At 33.3% G+C, this 14929-nt stretch overlaps 1 protein-coding gene across 3 annotated transcripts in view; it reads right to left on the bottom strand.

Annotated features, from left to right (window-relative positions):
• LOC128993880 (NK-tumor recognition protein-like) overlaps positions 1-14929 on the bottom strand; it is a 36545-nt gene that overhangs the window by 4083 nt on the left and 17533 nt on the right. Inside the window, exons 4-12 of one of the 3 annotated variants that reach the window (XM_054417946.1) lie at positions 13668-13742; positions 12915-13052; positions 10508-10564; positions 9998-10156; positions 8745-8879; positions 7626-7760; positions 6328-6567; positions 4090-4230; positions 796-1843 (exon numbers count right to left, since the gene is read on the bottom strand). In XM_054417946.1, the coding sequence (XP_054273921.1) occupies positions 796-1843; positions 4090-4230; positions 6328-6567; positions 7626-7760; positions 8745-8879; positions 9998-10156; positions 10508-10564; positions 12915-13052; positions 13668-13742 (2128 nt within the window). The remainder of the gene's footprint in view (positions 1-795; positions 1844-4089; positions 4231-6327; positions 6568-7625; positions 7761-8744; positions 8880-9997; positions 10157-10507; positions 10565-12914; positions 13053-13667; positions 13743-14929) is intronic. The other 2 variants (XM_054417955.1, XM_054417962.1) reach the window with 2 other exon arrangements.

The following is a 14929-nucleotide window of genomic DNA, read 5'->3' as shown; positions in this document are numbered from 1 at the left end:
TACTTTATGATAGATTATTTATTCAAATCTATTTCAATGATTATGAAACTGTTTTTTTTTCTTGTTGCGAAGCACAACTTCAGCAGCTAGTTTTAATTGTTAATTGTTGTTGTAGTTGTAACTGTTTTAATTTTAGCTGTAAAAAAGTAATTTGTTTATTAAAATATAAATTTTTATTCAGCTCACTGCTCACCTATTGAATCCGAACCACATTTTTGCCTTGGTATTAACGAATTGGTCTAATTATCATGATAGTACTGCGGATAGTTGTAGTACTCACTAGAGCGGACGTTAATCCACAGTTTGTGACCTCCTAGTAGCTGGATTATAGGACGACGCCACCACCAGTTATTTGTCAAAAGAATATTTATTTGTGTTACAGTAGACTCCCTCTTATCCGGACACCTTTTAACCGGACATCGGTTTAACCGGACTTCACTCGGCAGAAATGACATCTCTTTAACCGGAAAATTTTTAACAACACATTGGTTTAACCGGACTAGATCGGCAGGAAGTGGGCAGTACTGAAACAACTGTTCTCGTGGGAAAGATTTGAGACCAGTGATCACGTGTCTAAATACAATGCACTCCTAAATTTAAGTCGAATATCACAGTAAACAGTCCGTTTTAACGCTTTTTTGGGGACGTCGGTTTAACCGGTAAACCCGTTATCCGGACTGGCCTTGGTCCCGAGGAGTCCGGATAAGAGGGAGTCTACTGTATTGGTCTATTTAAGATAGCAAAATTATAAAGAATAAACATAGCAAAAATTACAGGAAGTATAACCATACTTACTGTCTTCTGCTGGCAAGTAAAATGGATGTTGCATGTCTCCACACGGCCTTTTGTGGGTTACATCTTTATCTTCTTTGTTGTACACTTCGAGTTCCAGCTCGTCCCGTATATTGACTGTTGCATCGTCAGGAGATGAGGCTTTTTTTGCCAAAGAACTCTTGAGACATCGAAGCTCTTCTTTGAACGAAGTAGTAACAACTGCTTCTCTTGTCATCACACTGTTGCCCCTACGAAATTCTTGAACGGTTTTATGCCTCATAACAGTTTGTCGGGAGGTAGAGGAAGGTTTATTACTGTATGGTAATTTTGGTGTGCTAGATCTGTAACTTGACCCATATTTTCTTCTGGAGACAGAGGAAGATGAAGAGGCACTAGAATTTGTTGAGCTTGCAGAAGAGGATCGGGAGCGCCTTCTGCTTCTATCTGTGCTATATTTCCTCCTCAGTGGGGATCTTGAACGAGAACTAGACCTTTTATTTGAGCGGAAACTCCTTTTATCAGTCTTGCGACTTCTTTCTCTTGATGGAGATCGTGATGAATTATGAGGTCTGTATTGTTTTGGGTAGTATGTTTTATTTCGTGGTAGAAGTGATTTTTTATTCATACTAGGTGTTTTGGAACGTGATCTGGATATAGGCTGGTACCTAGATCTTGAACGGGATCTAGATCTTGAACGGGATCTAGATCTTGAACGGGATCTAGATCTTGAACGGGATCTAGATCTTGAACGGGATCTAGATCTTGAACGTGACTTAGATCTTGAACGTGACTTAGATCTTGAACGTGACTTAGATCTTGAACGTGACTTAGATCTTGAACGGGGCTTAATTTGTGAACGTGACCTAGATCGGGAACTCCTTGATGAGTATGAAGTTTTTCTCTTTCTATTTGACTTTTCTTTTGATTTCTTTTTCAATTTCTTTTTAGAGGATTTCTTCCTCTTTTTACATTCAGTTAACATTTTTGATACCTTGACCAGATTCCTTGACATCTCCAAATTATGTTTGACGAACTTTTCATGTATCCTTATGAAATCAAATTGAGGTATCTGTAAAAAGACACATTATTGTTCATTAAATGCTTTTCAAACCTGATGCAGATTAAAGTAATAATTGGTTATGCAAGAACATTCATATGAATTCAGAAAATGAGAATAAGGGATACAAAGGATAGCATAAGCAGGCTTACCTTAAGAAATGTAGGCATCCCACTTCACTACAGTAACACAGAAGAAAAGACAAGAGAAATTGATTGGATATTTCGAGGCCACTGGCCCGTTTCTCAACCTGGTTGAGGTTGAGGTTGAGAAACGGGCCAGTAGCCTCGAAATAACCAATTTCTCTTGTGTTTTCTTCTGCGTTACTGTAGTGAGAATGAGATTTATTTGCCAGTTAATATTCCATACAAATACATTGGCACGTCAAATTAGTCATAACATTAATTAAAATCTAGTGGAGTCAGTGTTCTTGACATATAATCTTCTATAGAGTATAATGGCTGATTACAAAGAAAGTTATTTATTTTAATCTTGAAATCTTTATCACTAAGTAATCTTATGGGTATTGGTAACTTGTTATAAAATTTACTGCTTCAAATTAATGGTTTTTTATCAGTTTTAGCAAGTCTAACATAAGGAAGATTTATATTAAATGTATGACGAGTATTATGGCAGTGTATATCTCTCCTACAATCTAACTTATCTAATTGTGGTCTTAAATATAACAGGCATTGCTTAATAAATAGAGAAAACAGTGTTAATATTTGGTATTCTTTAAAACATTCAGTGCAATCATGGTGCCTATCTACAGCAGATATTACCCTAATTGCCCTTTGCTGCAAATTGAAAATTTCTTTTGCATGAGCAGAAGACCCCAAAACAAGTAACCCATAGCTTAAATGGCTATGAAAAAGTCCATAGTATGCCTGTATGAGAGAAGGCCGTTCTAGTTCGCCACATAATTGTTTAAGAGCAAATATACTTGAACTCAGTTTATTTTTTAAAACTATAACATGGTCATGCCAGGTCAAAGTAGAATCAAAAGTTAATCCTAAAAATTTTGAATTTCTCTCATCCATTGGCGTACTATGTACTTCACGAAGGTTAAACAAAACAGTTTTTTTCTATCATTATTCAGAACAAGATTATTAGAAATTAACCAATTTTCAGCCAGCTTTAGATTATGCATAGAGTCAACCAAAAGTTGTTAGTGAAGTGGGATGCCTACATTTATTAAGGTAGGCCTGCTTATCCTTTGTCTCCATTATTCTCAGGCAATAAGCCCTTTCTATTCAAACCAAACCTAATTCAGACAAATGGTTATAGTTAGGTTTTTCTCATATTTCTTCTATGAAGTTGTGTACATAAACAAAAACAATGTCTTCTAGCCACTGTATCAACTGCCCATAGCACTGGACCATAAAGTAAATGATACAGTAAAAATGTTAACTGCAGTTTTTAACACTTATTATTTTTTATTATTAATTTTATAATTGCAGGGTTCTACTGTACTAAGAGGATTATAGTTACCACTAGCCAACCTGTGCGATTTCGCATGAAATAGGCTAAGATTGAACTTTCTGTTTGTATGAACGAATACATTCAGTTTGTAAAGTAGCTTAATCAAAATTAGGTAAGTTATTTATTTATAGAGGGGTCAATCAATAGGGGTTGCTATTTGAAAAAAATAAGTCACCCCCTACCCCCATCCCTGTTTGTGGGGTTGTAATTTTTTTTATGTAAAAGATTGCGGTACCTTTATTTACAATCAATGACATAACAAAATATTTATAGGCTATCTATTTCAGTTTTAAAAATACAGATTTGTTTCCATACTTAATTTACACACTGTATAGGCCTACTGTGAGCTATTATTTATTTTACTTCAAACGGAAGCAAAAGGCCACAGTGTAAATTAATATGGCCGTTTTAAAATTATTAACAAAGGGATTCCACACTTATTTGAAATGGCTAAGAGTAAAAATCATAAAATACCATGATTGGCTTGGACAAATCCCAAAATCCCGAGATAAGATTAAACCTTTGTGATTGAGACCCATAAACAAAAATCAGCGATTTTGTATAACACAAAATGTTATTAACAACAAATGGCAAGCATACACTTATACAATACAGTAACAGTCGACTGTTCTCATAATTTCAACAAGAGATCTGTTGTCTGTCAGTGTGATTTAACCCTCTGTAGCTATCTCGTAAATATAATTTACTTTGATAAAAGTTTGTTTGCTTTCTCACCCCCTATAATAATGAAAAGTCTAAATTAAATCTTTAAATACCTCTGCTGAATTCGGTGCTGCTTTGAGCGAAACCACATCACTAGTAGATACCACTCCAGTTTTTACGGTTGACTGAGGAACATCATTGACATCATCACTGACCTCCCCACTGTCTAAATCTATTGTAGAATTAGTCTGCTCCTGAAAATAAATTTACAAAACAAATTGAACAGCTGGTGTATCTTCAAAGTTTTAAATGTAATTAAATACAGTCCTTTAATTGATGTTCCTGCCCTTAGTAGAGGGCTTATCGAAAAACTGATGTTTCGGGCAAATTTCACAGCAAGACCTTTAATTCAAGTATGCGATTGATAGGTGTGTGGCTTATGGTTTCCTCAAAAGTTCAAATCCATCCTAGCTTTATATATAAACTAGCAGAGTACCAGTCCTTCGTACGGGGTTGGAATATAAGTATAAAATGCTTATTGCAGTAGTTATACTCAAGCTTTGCGTTTGCAATAAGGGAGGACACAGTTTGGTAAAACTTGCTTTTTTTAAATTTACAGTATTCTATAGTATTACACATCTACCATAACCATAATGTTCTACCACTTCACCTAAACAATAAAGAAATATAAATTATCAACAATTCGCAAAATATCACTAATTATTCATGAAATGAAAAACATAAACATAACTGTAAACAATCCTACTTTGACAGTTCTCATTGCGAATCACAGTTTTTTGTTACTGCTTAGTTCAAATTAGCTGTTTTCATAAATGCAAAAAAAATATAGTGCTGCACCCTGTTGGTAAATCTTATAACTTTTTAATGCTTTTCCATATCATAGAACCAACTTTTTTAGGTGAAACAGCTGAATAAATTCTTTAATTCCCTTTAAATATGAATACTCATAAGGTTAACATGGGGAATTACAGAGCCACTGGGGCGGAGCCCGAAACATTTTTGAGATAAGAATATGCCTATATGTTAATCGGGAATGTAAGCTATCGTCATGCCAAATTTCAGCCCAATCCGTCCAGTGGTTTATGCGAGATTGAACTTCACACAAACAAACAAACAAACACACAAACTTTCACATTTATAATATTAGTAAGATAAGATAAGGAAAAAACTCAGCATAACAGTGCTTGTCATACTGCAGCAAAAACAGCCGTTTGTAATGCATACGTTGCGGGTCGAAAGTTGTGTTTTTACTCTCTAGGGAGTAAAAATCAGCTGTTGTAAACAGTTGTAAATTTTGATTGTGGCAATCGTATCGATCAAAACTATTTATCGATTGATTTATTAGACAAAGTTTTAGCCTATTGTTGTAGATTGCTCGACATATCGATGGTATGATAACACAACTGTAATGGACGAAATAATTTAATCACTTACTAAACAGCTGCTTATTTGCATTAGTAGAATAATTAAAAACAAGCTGGAAGTCGTTTTGAGGGAATCTTTACATAAAAATTATTTTGTTTTCTAGCTTTGTTTCTGTTTATTTAATGATGCAATAAGACTAAAAAAATATATATAAGATAGTTCACCACATGGGCAAAAAGTGACTTTTCAACCCTTGTCCATTTTCAAGGTAAAACTTGACCTCAGGCGAAAAAGAGTCACTTTTGGCCCTAGTAATGAAATATATTATTTTAATACAATGTAAACCAGACAATATCTGTGGTCTTTGGATAACTCAAAGTAATCAACAGTTTTGATTTTTGTCAAATATTGTTAGTACAAAATTTGATTGTACTACCAATTGGGCGCAACTATTGTTGTACACATTACCTTAAAAATTAGTTTTTTACCCTTATTGGTGAAAGGATTAATTCTTAAATTTAGTATTGTTAGAATTGTGATTAATTGTATAAATAAAACATTACCACAGGTACTATTTATTTCTGTAGTTTTATTTATCTTTTTTTTATCATTTTAAATGGCCACATTAAAAAATGGCCACTTTAAAACTAAAAATGATGAAAAAATGCTTCCTCAAAACAAGTTTTTGCACTATACAATTTACTAAAAAAAAATATCTTCAAATAAAAATGGTTTAGAGAAAAATAGGAAATGGTGGCTCTACGGTTGGGTACTTCTGAGTTTTGGAAATTTTTAACATGATATTTTAGTTTGTCTTTGGTCCAATACCTTAAAAGGCAGATAGAGAGTTCAGGAACTTCATGTATTTTAATGTTTTATATATATATATATATATATATATATATATGTGTGTTATTAAGTACGGTATAAAAACTAATAAAAGAATTTTGATAGCTATAACGTACCTCAGTATTCAACTCTGTTAACACAGTTTGACTCGTTGACTGGTGGATTTCAATAGTTTGTGTCGTGATTTTTGTAGCTCTTGAATCAAAACTATCTTTTTCTTTTTTTAAAGGTAGCGGTATCTTTGATACTGAATTTAGAAAGGCCATGTCACTAGACACCACTTCTTTTTTCACTTCAATGACATCATCATCACTGATATCCATATCTTCTACAACCATTGTATCATTGGTCTGCTTCTGTAAACAAATTTGTAAACAGATTTAGTATTAAGGTTCAGCTATACATATCCGTCACATCACATAACCTCACGTCACGGCACGTCCAGCTATATATATCCGTCACGTCACGTCACATCCCGTCGCAAAAAAAAGCGCACACAATACGCCATTCCTGCAACTGGCTCAGTTTGAATACACCTATACCTAATATGTATAACATATAAGAAACATAACAGCGTCAAATAGAAAGACAATTTTTTTTTAACAAAAACTAAGACAAAATAATGTATTGAATGAAAATTAACCAAAAACAGTGCACTCAAATTAATAACATAAAGAATAATACAAATCTATAATATTCCCCCCTCACACTTTTTAAATAATGAATGACTATTAACTAATAATAGCGTTAACTAATAATCATTTTGACAGTTAGTATGTAAGTGTCATGCACATTAGACATTTTCGCCCAGACCTTCTGTTGATGTCTTTTCTAGTAGTTCTGGCCGAATCGACTCCGCTGGACGTTACTGGGGGGCTATAAATCTCCGTCGTGTCGCGTCACGGTATGCTCCCAGAGCACTCAACATATTCCAACACATTCCGTGAAAGAAATGTATAGCCGCTTACATTTGATTACACAGGGAGCATACCCGTCAAAAATGGACACAACATGACGTGACGGATATATATAGCTCTACCTTTAAAACTCAAAATTAGTTACTCGAGTAGTAACTCAAATTGAATTATTTAATTTAGGGTACAGCGTCAAATATACTAAGGAGTCATTAAATAGCAATAAGCAGTTTTTACAATATATCATATAAGTAAATAATTTTATTTTATACTTAAGTGTCCAGTTGTCGAAAACTCTGGTATTGTTTCCTAGAAAGGCACACTTACTCTTGAAACTACTAAAAATATAACTACTAAAAAATAAATAAATAAACCCAGAGTACACTCTGTTTGTGGCACCTACAAAGGGTAAAACAAAAACCAAAATACATTGAAATATTTTTTAAATCCATTATAAATTTTTAAGAAAATTAAACAGATAGCAATAGATGTGTTTTTACCTCATTATTCAATTTGGTTGACAAAATTTGTCTAGTTGACTGGTTGAGTTCAATATTTTGTCTCATTTTTGAAGGCATTTCTTCTGTAGGTATTGAACCAGAGCTGACTTTTTCTTCTTTTATGGGTGGCAATATCTGATTTAAAAAAATTGTGATCCAGTATAAGACAGAAGGATGAATACACTATTAATAACATAGTCCTACTTAGAAATAAAGAAATATATACAGTATATATAGCGGTTAGGGCAGGATTTACAAAGAGGATTTATGTTGAGGGTCCTGGGCTTATAGTTGGGGGTATAAAATAAGCCCCCACAATAAGAGGGGGTTCGGTGGTCTTCCCCAGCAAAGTTTTAAAATAGGTACAAAAGGCAGATTTTGAGGGCATTTTTTCTAAACATTCTGTATTGTCTGGGCTGAATATCATAATACTTTGTTAGATATAAGCTAATGTATGTATTAGTATGAAAATTGAAGACATTAGATAGCTTTCAAGTCGTTAATTTATAGCTCAGTTTATTTTAGATCAAGTCAAGTCAATCATTTTTCACATGACGTTGTTACAGATATCAGCCAAGCTGGAAAACAGATGAAATGGTCATGGACAATAAAATAATACATGACAACTATAATTAGCGACAAAAGTAAATATGACACTTCACATTGGGAAGCCAAAAGAGAAGAATAAATCAATATTTAATATTTTAAACAGTCTTGTATCAGGTATGGTATGGTGGGGTGGGAACGTATAGGAATGGCATTCAAATTCAAATATATTTATTGTGAAAATTACAACAGCTTGGCCTCACCAAGTTTAAAAAACTTGTCACTGAGGTCCAATTGATGCATAAGGCTAACAAACAAATAGTTTAAAATTTTTTTCCTTTTTTTAGAACAAAGTTTTCTTAATATACTGTATTTAAAATAGCTATACAACTTCTGCTATGGCGGCCAAATCAAAAACGTCTCACAGCGAAAATAAATAAATAAACCCAGAGGTACACTCTGTTTGTGGCACCTACAAAGGGTAAAACAAAAACCAAAATACATTGAAATATTTTTTAAATCCATTATAAATTTTTAAGAAAATTAAACAGATAGCAATAGATGTGTTTTTACCTCATTATTCAATTTGGTTGACAAAATTTGTCTAGTTGACTGGTTGAGTTCAATATTTTGTCTCATTTTTGAAGGCATTTCTTCTGTAGGTATTGAACCAGAGCTGTCTTTTTCTTCTTTTATGGGTGGCGATATCTGATTTAAAAAAATTGTGATCCAGTATAAGACAGAAGGATGAATACACTATTAATAACATAGTCCTACTTAGAAATAAAGAAATATATATACAGTATATATAGGGGTTAGGGCAGGATTTACAAAGAGGATTTATGTTGAGGGTCCTGGGCTTGTCGGTGAGATCCAATTGATGCATAAGGCTAACAAACAAATAGTTTACATTTTTTTCCTTTTTTAGAACAAATTTTTCTTAATACAGTAGACTTCCTCTTATCCGGACTCCTCGGGACCGAGGCCAGTCCGGATAACGGGTTTTCCGGTTAAAAAGACGTCCCCAAAAACTCATTTAAACGGACTGTTTACTGTGATATTCGACTTAAATTTAGGAGAGCATTGTATTTAGACACGTGATCACTGGTCTCAAATCTTTCCCACGAGAACAGTCGTTTCAGTACTGCCCACTTCCTGCTGATCAAGTCCGGTTAAACCAATGTGCTGATAAAAATTGTCCGGTTAAACAGATGTCATTTCCGCCGAGTGTAGTCCGGTTAATCCGATGTCCGGTTAAAAGGTATCCGGATAAGAGAGAGTCTACTGTATACTATATTTCTACGGCGGTTTGTGGCAGGCACTTTAACTTAAAACAAATTAGGCATTCTTTGGCTTTTACTAAGAATCTTATATAGTAGGCTAAGTTAATATGTGAACTGTGTTTTTCCAAGTTACAACTTAAAAATGACTGTGTGGGTTTAAACAATTTAAAATAGCTATACAACTTCTGCTATGGCGGCCAAATCAAAAACGTCTCACAGCGAACATCCTCCACAGTTTGTTGTGGAAGCATTGCAAGCAATCGTCCACTGCGATCGGCAAAATCATATACAACTCCCACTATTGCGGTAAAAGGTATTCGTAGTTACTACAGTGCCAAAACAGTTTTGTAGCTATAGATAAAGAGTTAAATAATAATTAAACCATTCCAATGTTTTTTTTTGTTACTTTTGAAAATTGAAGCACTCTTTTATAGGACTATATGCCTTATTTTAGGCGAGTTGGTAATTGTAACACCCAGGCCAAAAGCATTATGACCTTTTTAATGTTCTTACTTTTTTTTGTTGAATGCATTTTATTCTTACCTTTTCTTGTGTTGAAGTAGATTCATAAGTTATTACGTTTGAGATTTTAAGACTCATGTCTTGACTTGAAATTTCAATCCTACCATCACTAGTATCTGACTTCACTTCAACGGCTTTGTTCTCACAAGTCCCATTGTCTACTCCTATAGCTTCTTCATACTTAAAATAAATAAAAGGAAAATCATGCACTAAAATCACAATTTTGCAGAGCATAGTTCAACAAACGTCTCATAAAATTGACTTGTAAGAATAAAAGTGTGATGTCCTTCCTTTCAGTGATTTTCCCATAGAAGAAAAAAGCTAATACCTAGGTCACATGGTAAGACCTGGATCTGAAATATATTTTTATTTTATTTTTATTTTTATGTCCCTAGAGGATAAAAATACTAACCATTCAAAATCATATAAATATATTAGTTTTGAATTCAACAAATTAAAAAATTGACAAAGTAGATTAAATCAATAAAAAAAAAAAACAAAAGCCTAAGATATAAATAAAACAATACCTACCTCTTCTTTAATTTCATGGTACTCATATTCTTGGGAGGCCGGAGACAATGGTTCATTCTGAAAAATTGCATCAAAAATCAAAGAAAAGCTATGAATAATCAAAACTAAGACTAATTTAACTAAAGCTAAAGCTAAAGCTTTGGCTATAAAGCTTAATGTAAGGTCACTGTTACAAACCCAGCTGAGTAGCTGAGTGGTTACATCTTAGTGCTTGCCTCGTCAACAGAATGCCACTAGTTCGATCCTGAGGAAAGTCAAGTACAGTAGAATCTCAATAATCCGGGGGAATGGGGGGGGAGGGAGACCCTGGATAACTGAAAACCACTTATCCGACATGACATAAACATATATTACAAACCCATAAAAACGCCTAATACTGCATAAACGTATGTGAATGTAATGCAGAATCATAATATGTCAAGTCATTAACCTTGGTTCAGCAATAAAAACTGTACCGTTTAAAATCGCTGCTTACTCAAAATTACTCAAACAAATAAATTTCCAAACACTGTACAGCAATAAATCATATAAAGAACAGAACAATAGAAAGTCTAATAAGCTAATGCTTGTCACATAGGCTAGTACAAAATGCTGTTTCAGGGCAGAAGAATGTAGATAAAACAAAAAAAGTATTAAATTGTAGTACATAAATACAATAACAAGTCGTAAAATAAGATAGAGATAACAATGATTTAAAACATCACTTTTTCTTTATCTTTGTTCTATTATCTTTCTTGGGGTTCTCTCCATTCACAGGCTACTAAAGTTGCAACTGTTTATCTCCCAATCACAGGCTACTAAAGTCGTCATGGTTCCTAATCACACAATCTCAAACTGTTGTGACAAAGCACGTGCACAGCAGACAGGTGTAAAGAGCAGACGATTGTAAGTGGAAGCGAATAGTTTGATCTTGAAGCCCTAAAGCTATTGATCAATACTTCTTTGTTTTGCTTCCATTCTATTTTTGTCAAATGAACTGCAATGTTTAAAAACCAATAATGAGGGAACGTACTCTATGTAAATAATGGTCAGAAATATATAAATATAGAATTCATTTCATATAAGACTAAATAAACACAATTTAATTTTGTTTAGCGAATTTCCCATATAGGGAATAAGCTATTACCGTAGTACTCACGGTAAGACCTGGACCCGGGACCGATTTACTTTTTCGTTTTGAGGTCCCTAGAGACCAAAAACACCATCCGTTTAAATTCATATATACAGGGTTAGTAAAAAGTGTGGAGACCCCCTGTTATTTTTTTAACGGCCCATACTAGAAAAACTTAACTCGGCACACCTTTATGGCATGTTATGAAGTACTTTTTGGGCATAACCGCCACTTGGTGTACGTTTATTCAAATGAGTTTGCGAACCAGCATGATCGGACTATGGGAACAGGGGTTTATGGGGGTTTTATGGGGCAAAAATTGGTTTTTCCCATTTTTGACCCTAAAAACTTAAAATTTTGCATTTTCTTTCCAAACCATTTTGAAGAGCTTAAAAAAACAAATAATTTAGTATATTGAAGCGTTATTATGCGCCTAATGGTTACAGAGAAAATTCCAAAAAACTGTAAATTTAAAATTCCCATGTTATTCTTATGGAGAATAAGAAAACTGTTGTAGTTTGCTTGTTTATGATCATATTTTGATCAAATTTGGAAAATGCATTCATTTCATACTAAACTACTAACATTTTACAAAAAACACCTTTTTACCCTCCCTGTTGTAGCAAACCTAAGTACTCGTTAAACTAATGTTATTTAAATAGGGAATAAATGTGATATTTTTAAAGAGACATTTTAGTGTAAATCCAATCAGGCAAATGGAAATTCGCTTAGTCTGCAGGTTTTCTGCGGCGGGGGTATTAGGTATTTTTCATGGATCATGAGGTTATTCAACATAGTTTTAGAAGCATCTACTGACCACTACTCGGTTGATCTGCTGCCCGGTTGTTCCGCCCCTGGGTTATCGAGATCTACTGAAGTTTTTATATGGTTTAAAACTGAGCCCAGCTGTCCTAAACCACTGGGCTTTAAATAAATGATTCTGACTGATGAAACCGCTGGTCTTAGTAAAATCACAAAGATGGTCTCACTTGATTTTAAATTCATTTTTAGCTTAAAATATTCGGACTCAAGTGTGCATTGCTCTAGTCTTAAGCCAGTGAGCCAGAGTCCTAGTAGAGTTTCAAAATACAAATATGCTTATGTTTATCGGCAGTGTATTGGCTATATTTCTGCACAATTTAAGCTCAATTGGTCCAGATGTTTGACCGTAGCACCGTGACATACTCTCCAACATCTAAACTTTAGCATTTATAATTAGTAGCATAAGATAAGCTTATTATGCTTAGCAAAATATTTAATAACAAAATAAATATGAAAAAAACATGATAAGATTACCTCAGGATCATAGTCTGATTTCCCAGCTTCATAAGTTGAAGGGGGAAGTTCAATAATTTGTTGCTCGTTTCCTGGAGCAATATCTTCCTTAGGGCTTGAATCAAACTTTTCTTCTTTTTTTATTATAGGAGGCGGTACCTGGTTAGCAAAAAAAGTGTGAAGACATGTAAAATACTATTAATGACATAGACTCTGTATTAGAAATTAAAATAATAACTTGGAAGTCCTTTCTAAGACTCCAGCCGCATACAACAGCAAAACAGTTGTGTCCCTCTCCGACAAGCCCGTCTGGCTAACAAGTCGTGGTAGAGAAACATTGCTGCTTACATACTAGTGAGACTTCGGGAACAAAAGAAGCTGCATGGAACACAGTCACCAAGTGTTTTTTTTCTTTTTTTTCACTTCCGATATTGACTTTTTAGTTGTATATTGTTAAAATGCCTGTTGATGCTTCTGACAATGGTAAAAACAACAAAAACTAACTTGTATAAATGTCTACAGATTTGGGAGGGAGTAGGTGTTTTGTTAAATAATTCAGTGTCTATTTATTCAGCATCTAAATATATTTTGTATCAAGCTCTTAAATTAATTGGTTTTTATTGTAATTTTTAATGGGATCCTGTTGCTTTACTTGATAAACGGTATTTCTTTCCATATTACTTGTATTCTCAATATTTGACTAGATTACAAGCAATTAGCTTGTATTTTACAAATTATCAATAAATGAATTAGTCTTCATCAGTTTCTACTTACAATTTGGGAAAAGATTGTGGCAATAGATAGCCTTGGTGTCACATTTTCTTCTTCTATCTGCAGAGCCAGATCCTTCTACAAAAGACATAATATAAGAATGTTGATCAAGGATTAAGAAAACTAGATAGCATTTTACTCAAAACCCAGAATAATACATTTAGTCATTAATACTAAATTTGGAAATTGGAGAATATAGCCAATAAAAACTATAAGCAAAGAACACTGTTCTCCATGCTTATTTAATTATTCAAAATATATTAAAACTTAAATCTGTTAAGTTATATGCAAAAATTCATTACACAAATTGAACCCTGCACACATTAATAAGGGAACCCTTAGCAAGATGTGCAAAGATTTGCAAGCTTCTTTCCAAGGCAAAACAATAATGCAATACCCCTGTACCTTAAGGATTATCTAGATATAGGTTCAGTAGGCCTACTTAATACAATAAGAGTTTTCTCTGCAAAAATTTTTTTCAGCTGCAGCATTCGTCTTTTTCAAGAGACAAAACAGTATAAATAAAATGGACAATTTGGTAAATAATGATAACGGTCCAATTCAAAATGTTACATTACTAAATTCTAAATTTACAAAGTTATAAGTTAATTCTACTTGATATTTCATTTTTATACATATATGATTTATTTTTGTAACTTTAGCTAAATGTACTTAACAGAATAGTTTTTATTTTTAACTACCCATATGTTATATTCTTTAAAATTTATAATTATAAACATAACCTTCAGTTTTGTGATGTGTCTGATGATGCCAGCATAGCTGGCGAAAGGCCTCATAAAAATTAAAAATTCAGATATATTGGCGAATTTATTATTTCAAATTAGTATTAATTCCAATATAAACAGTTCTTCTTGAAGAAAATTTAATTTATTATAAATTAATAGTTTTATTTACTTAATAACTGTGTCAAACAAACATATTCTTTGAAATGTAAGAGGGTGTTGTATTGGATTCATTTTGCCTTTGAAACAAATTTTGAACGCTAATAAGATACCTACACAATTTGCACACGGGTCCCCTCGTATTTGTTTGAAACAGTTATTAAGTGAATGAAACTACTAATGTATAATAAACTTTATTTTTTAGTTGTAGATCTACACGATCAAGAGTGATTTGCCTATTACAATCATCACTAAAAATTGCCTAGGCCATTCAAAATGCATTTTCATAAACTGTATCGTCTCTTGATTATTACATATATCTGACTGCGGTTAATATTTAACTGGAGGATCAGCTGATATTAA

This window comes from Macrosteles quadrilineatus, unplaced genomic scaffold, assembly GCF_028750875.1.
Source record: "Macrosteles quadrilineatus isolate MER2022 unplaced genomic scaffold, UCM_ALF_1.0 Scaffold_1__1_contigs__length_201487025, whole genome shotgun sequence".
In the NCBI taxonomy this organism is placed as follows: domain Eukaryota; kingdom Metazoa; phylum Arthropoda; class Insecta; order Hemiptera; family Cicadellidae; genus Macrosteles; species Macrosteles quadrilineatus.
Note: the sequence above shows the minus strand (reverse complement) of the source record. Positions and strands in the feature narration are given on the sequence as shown.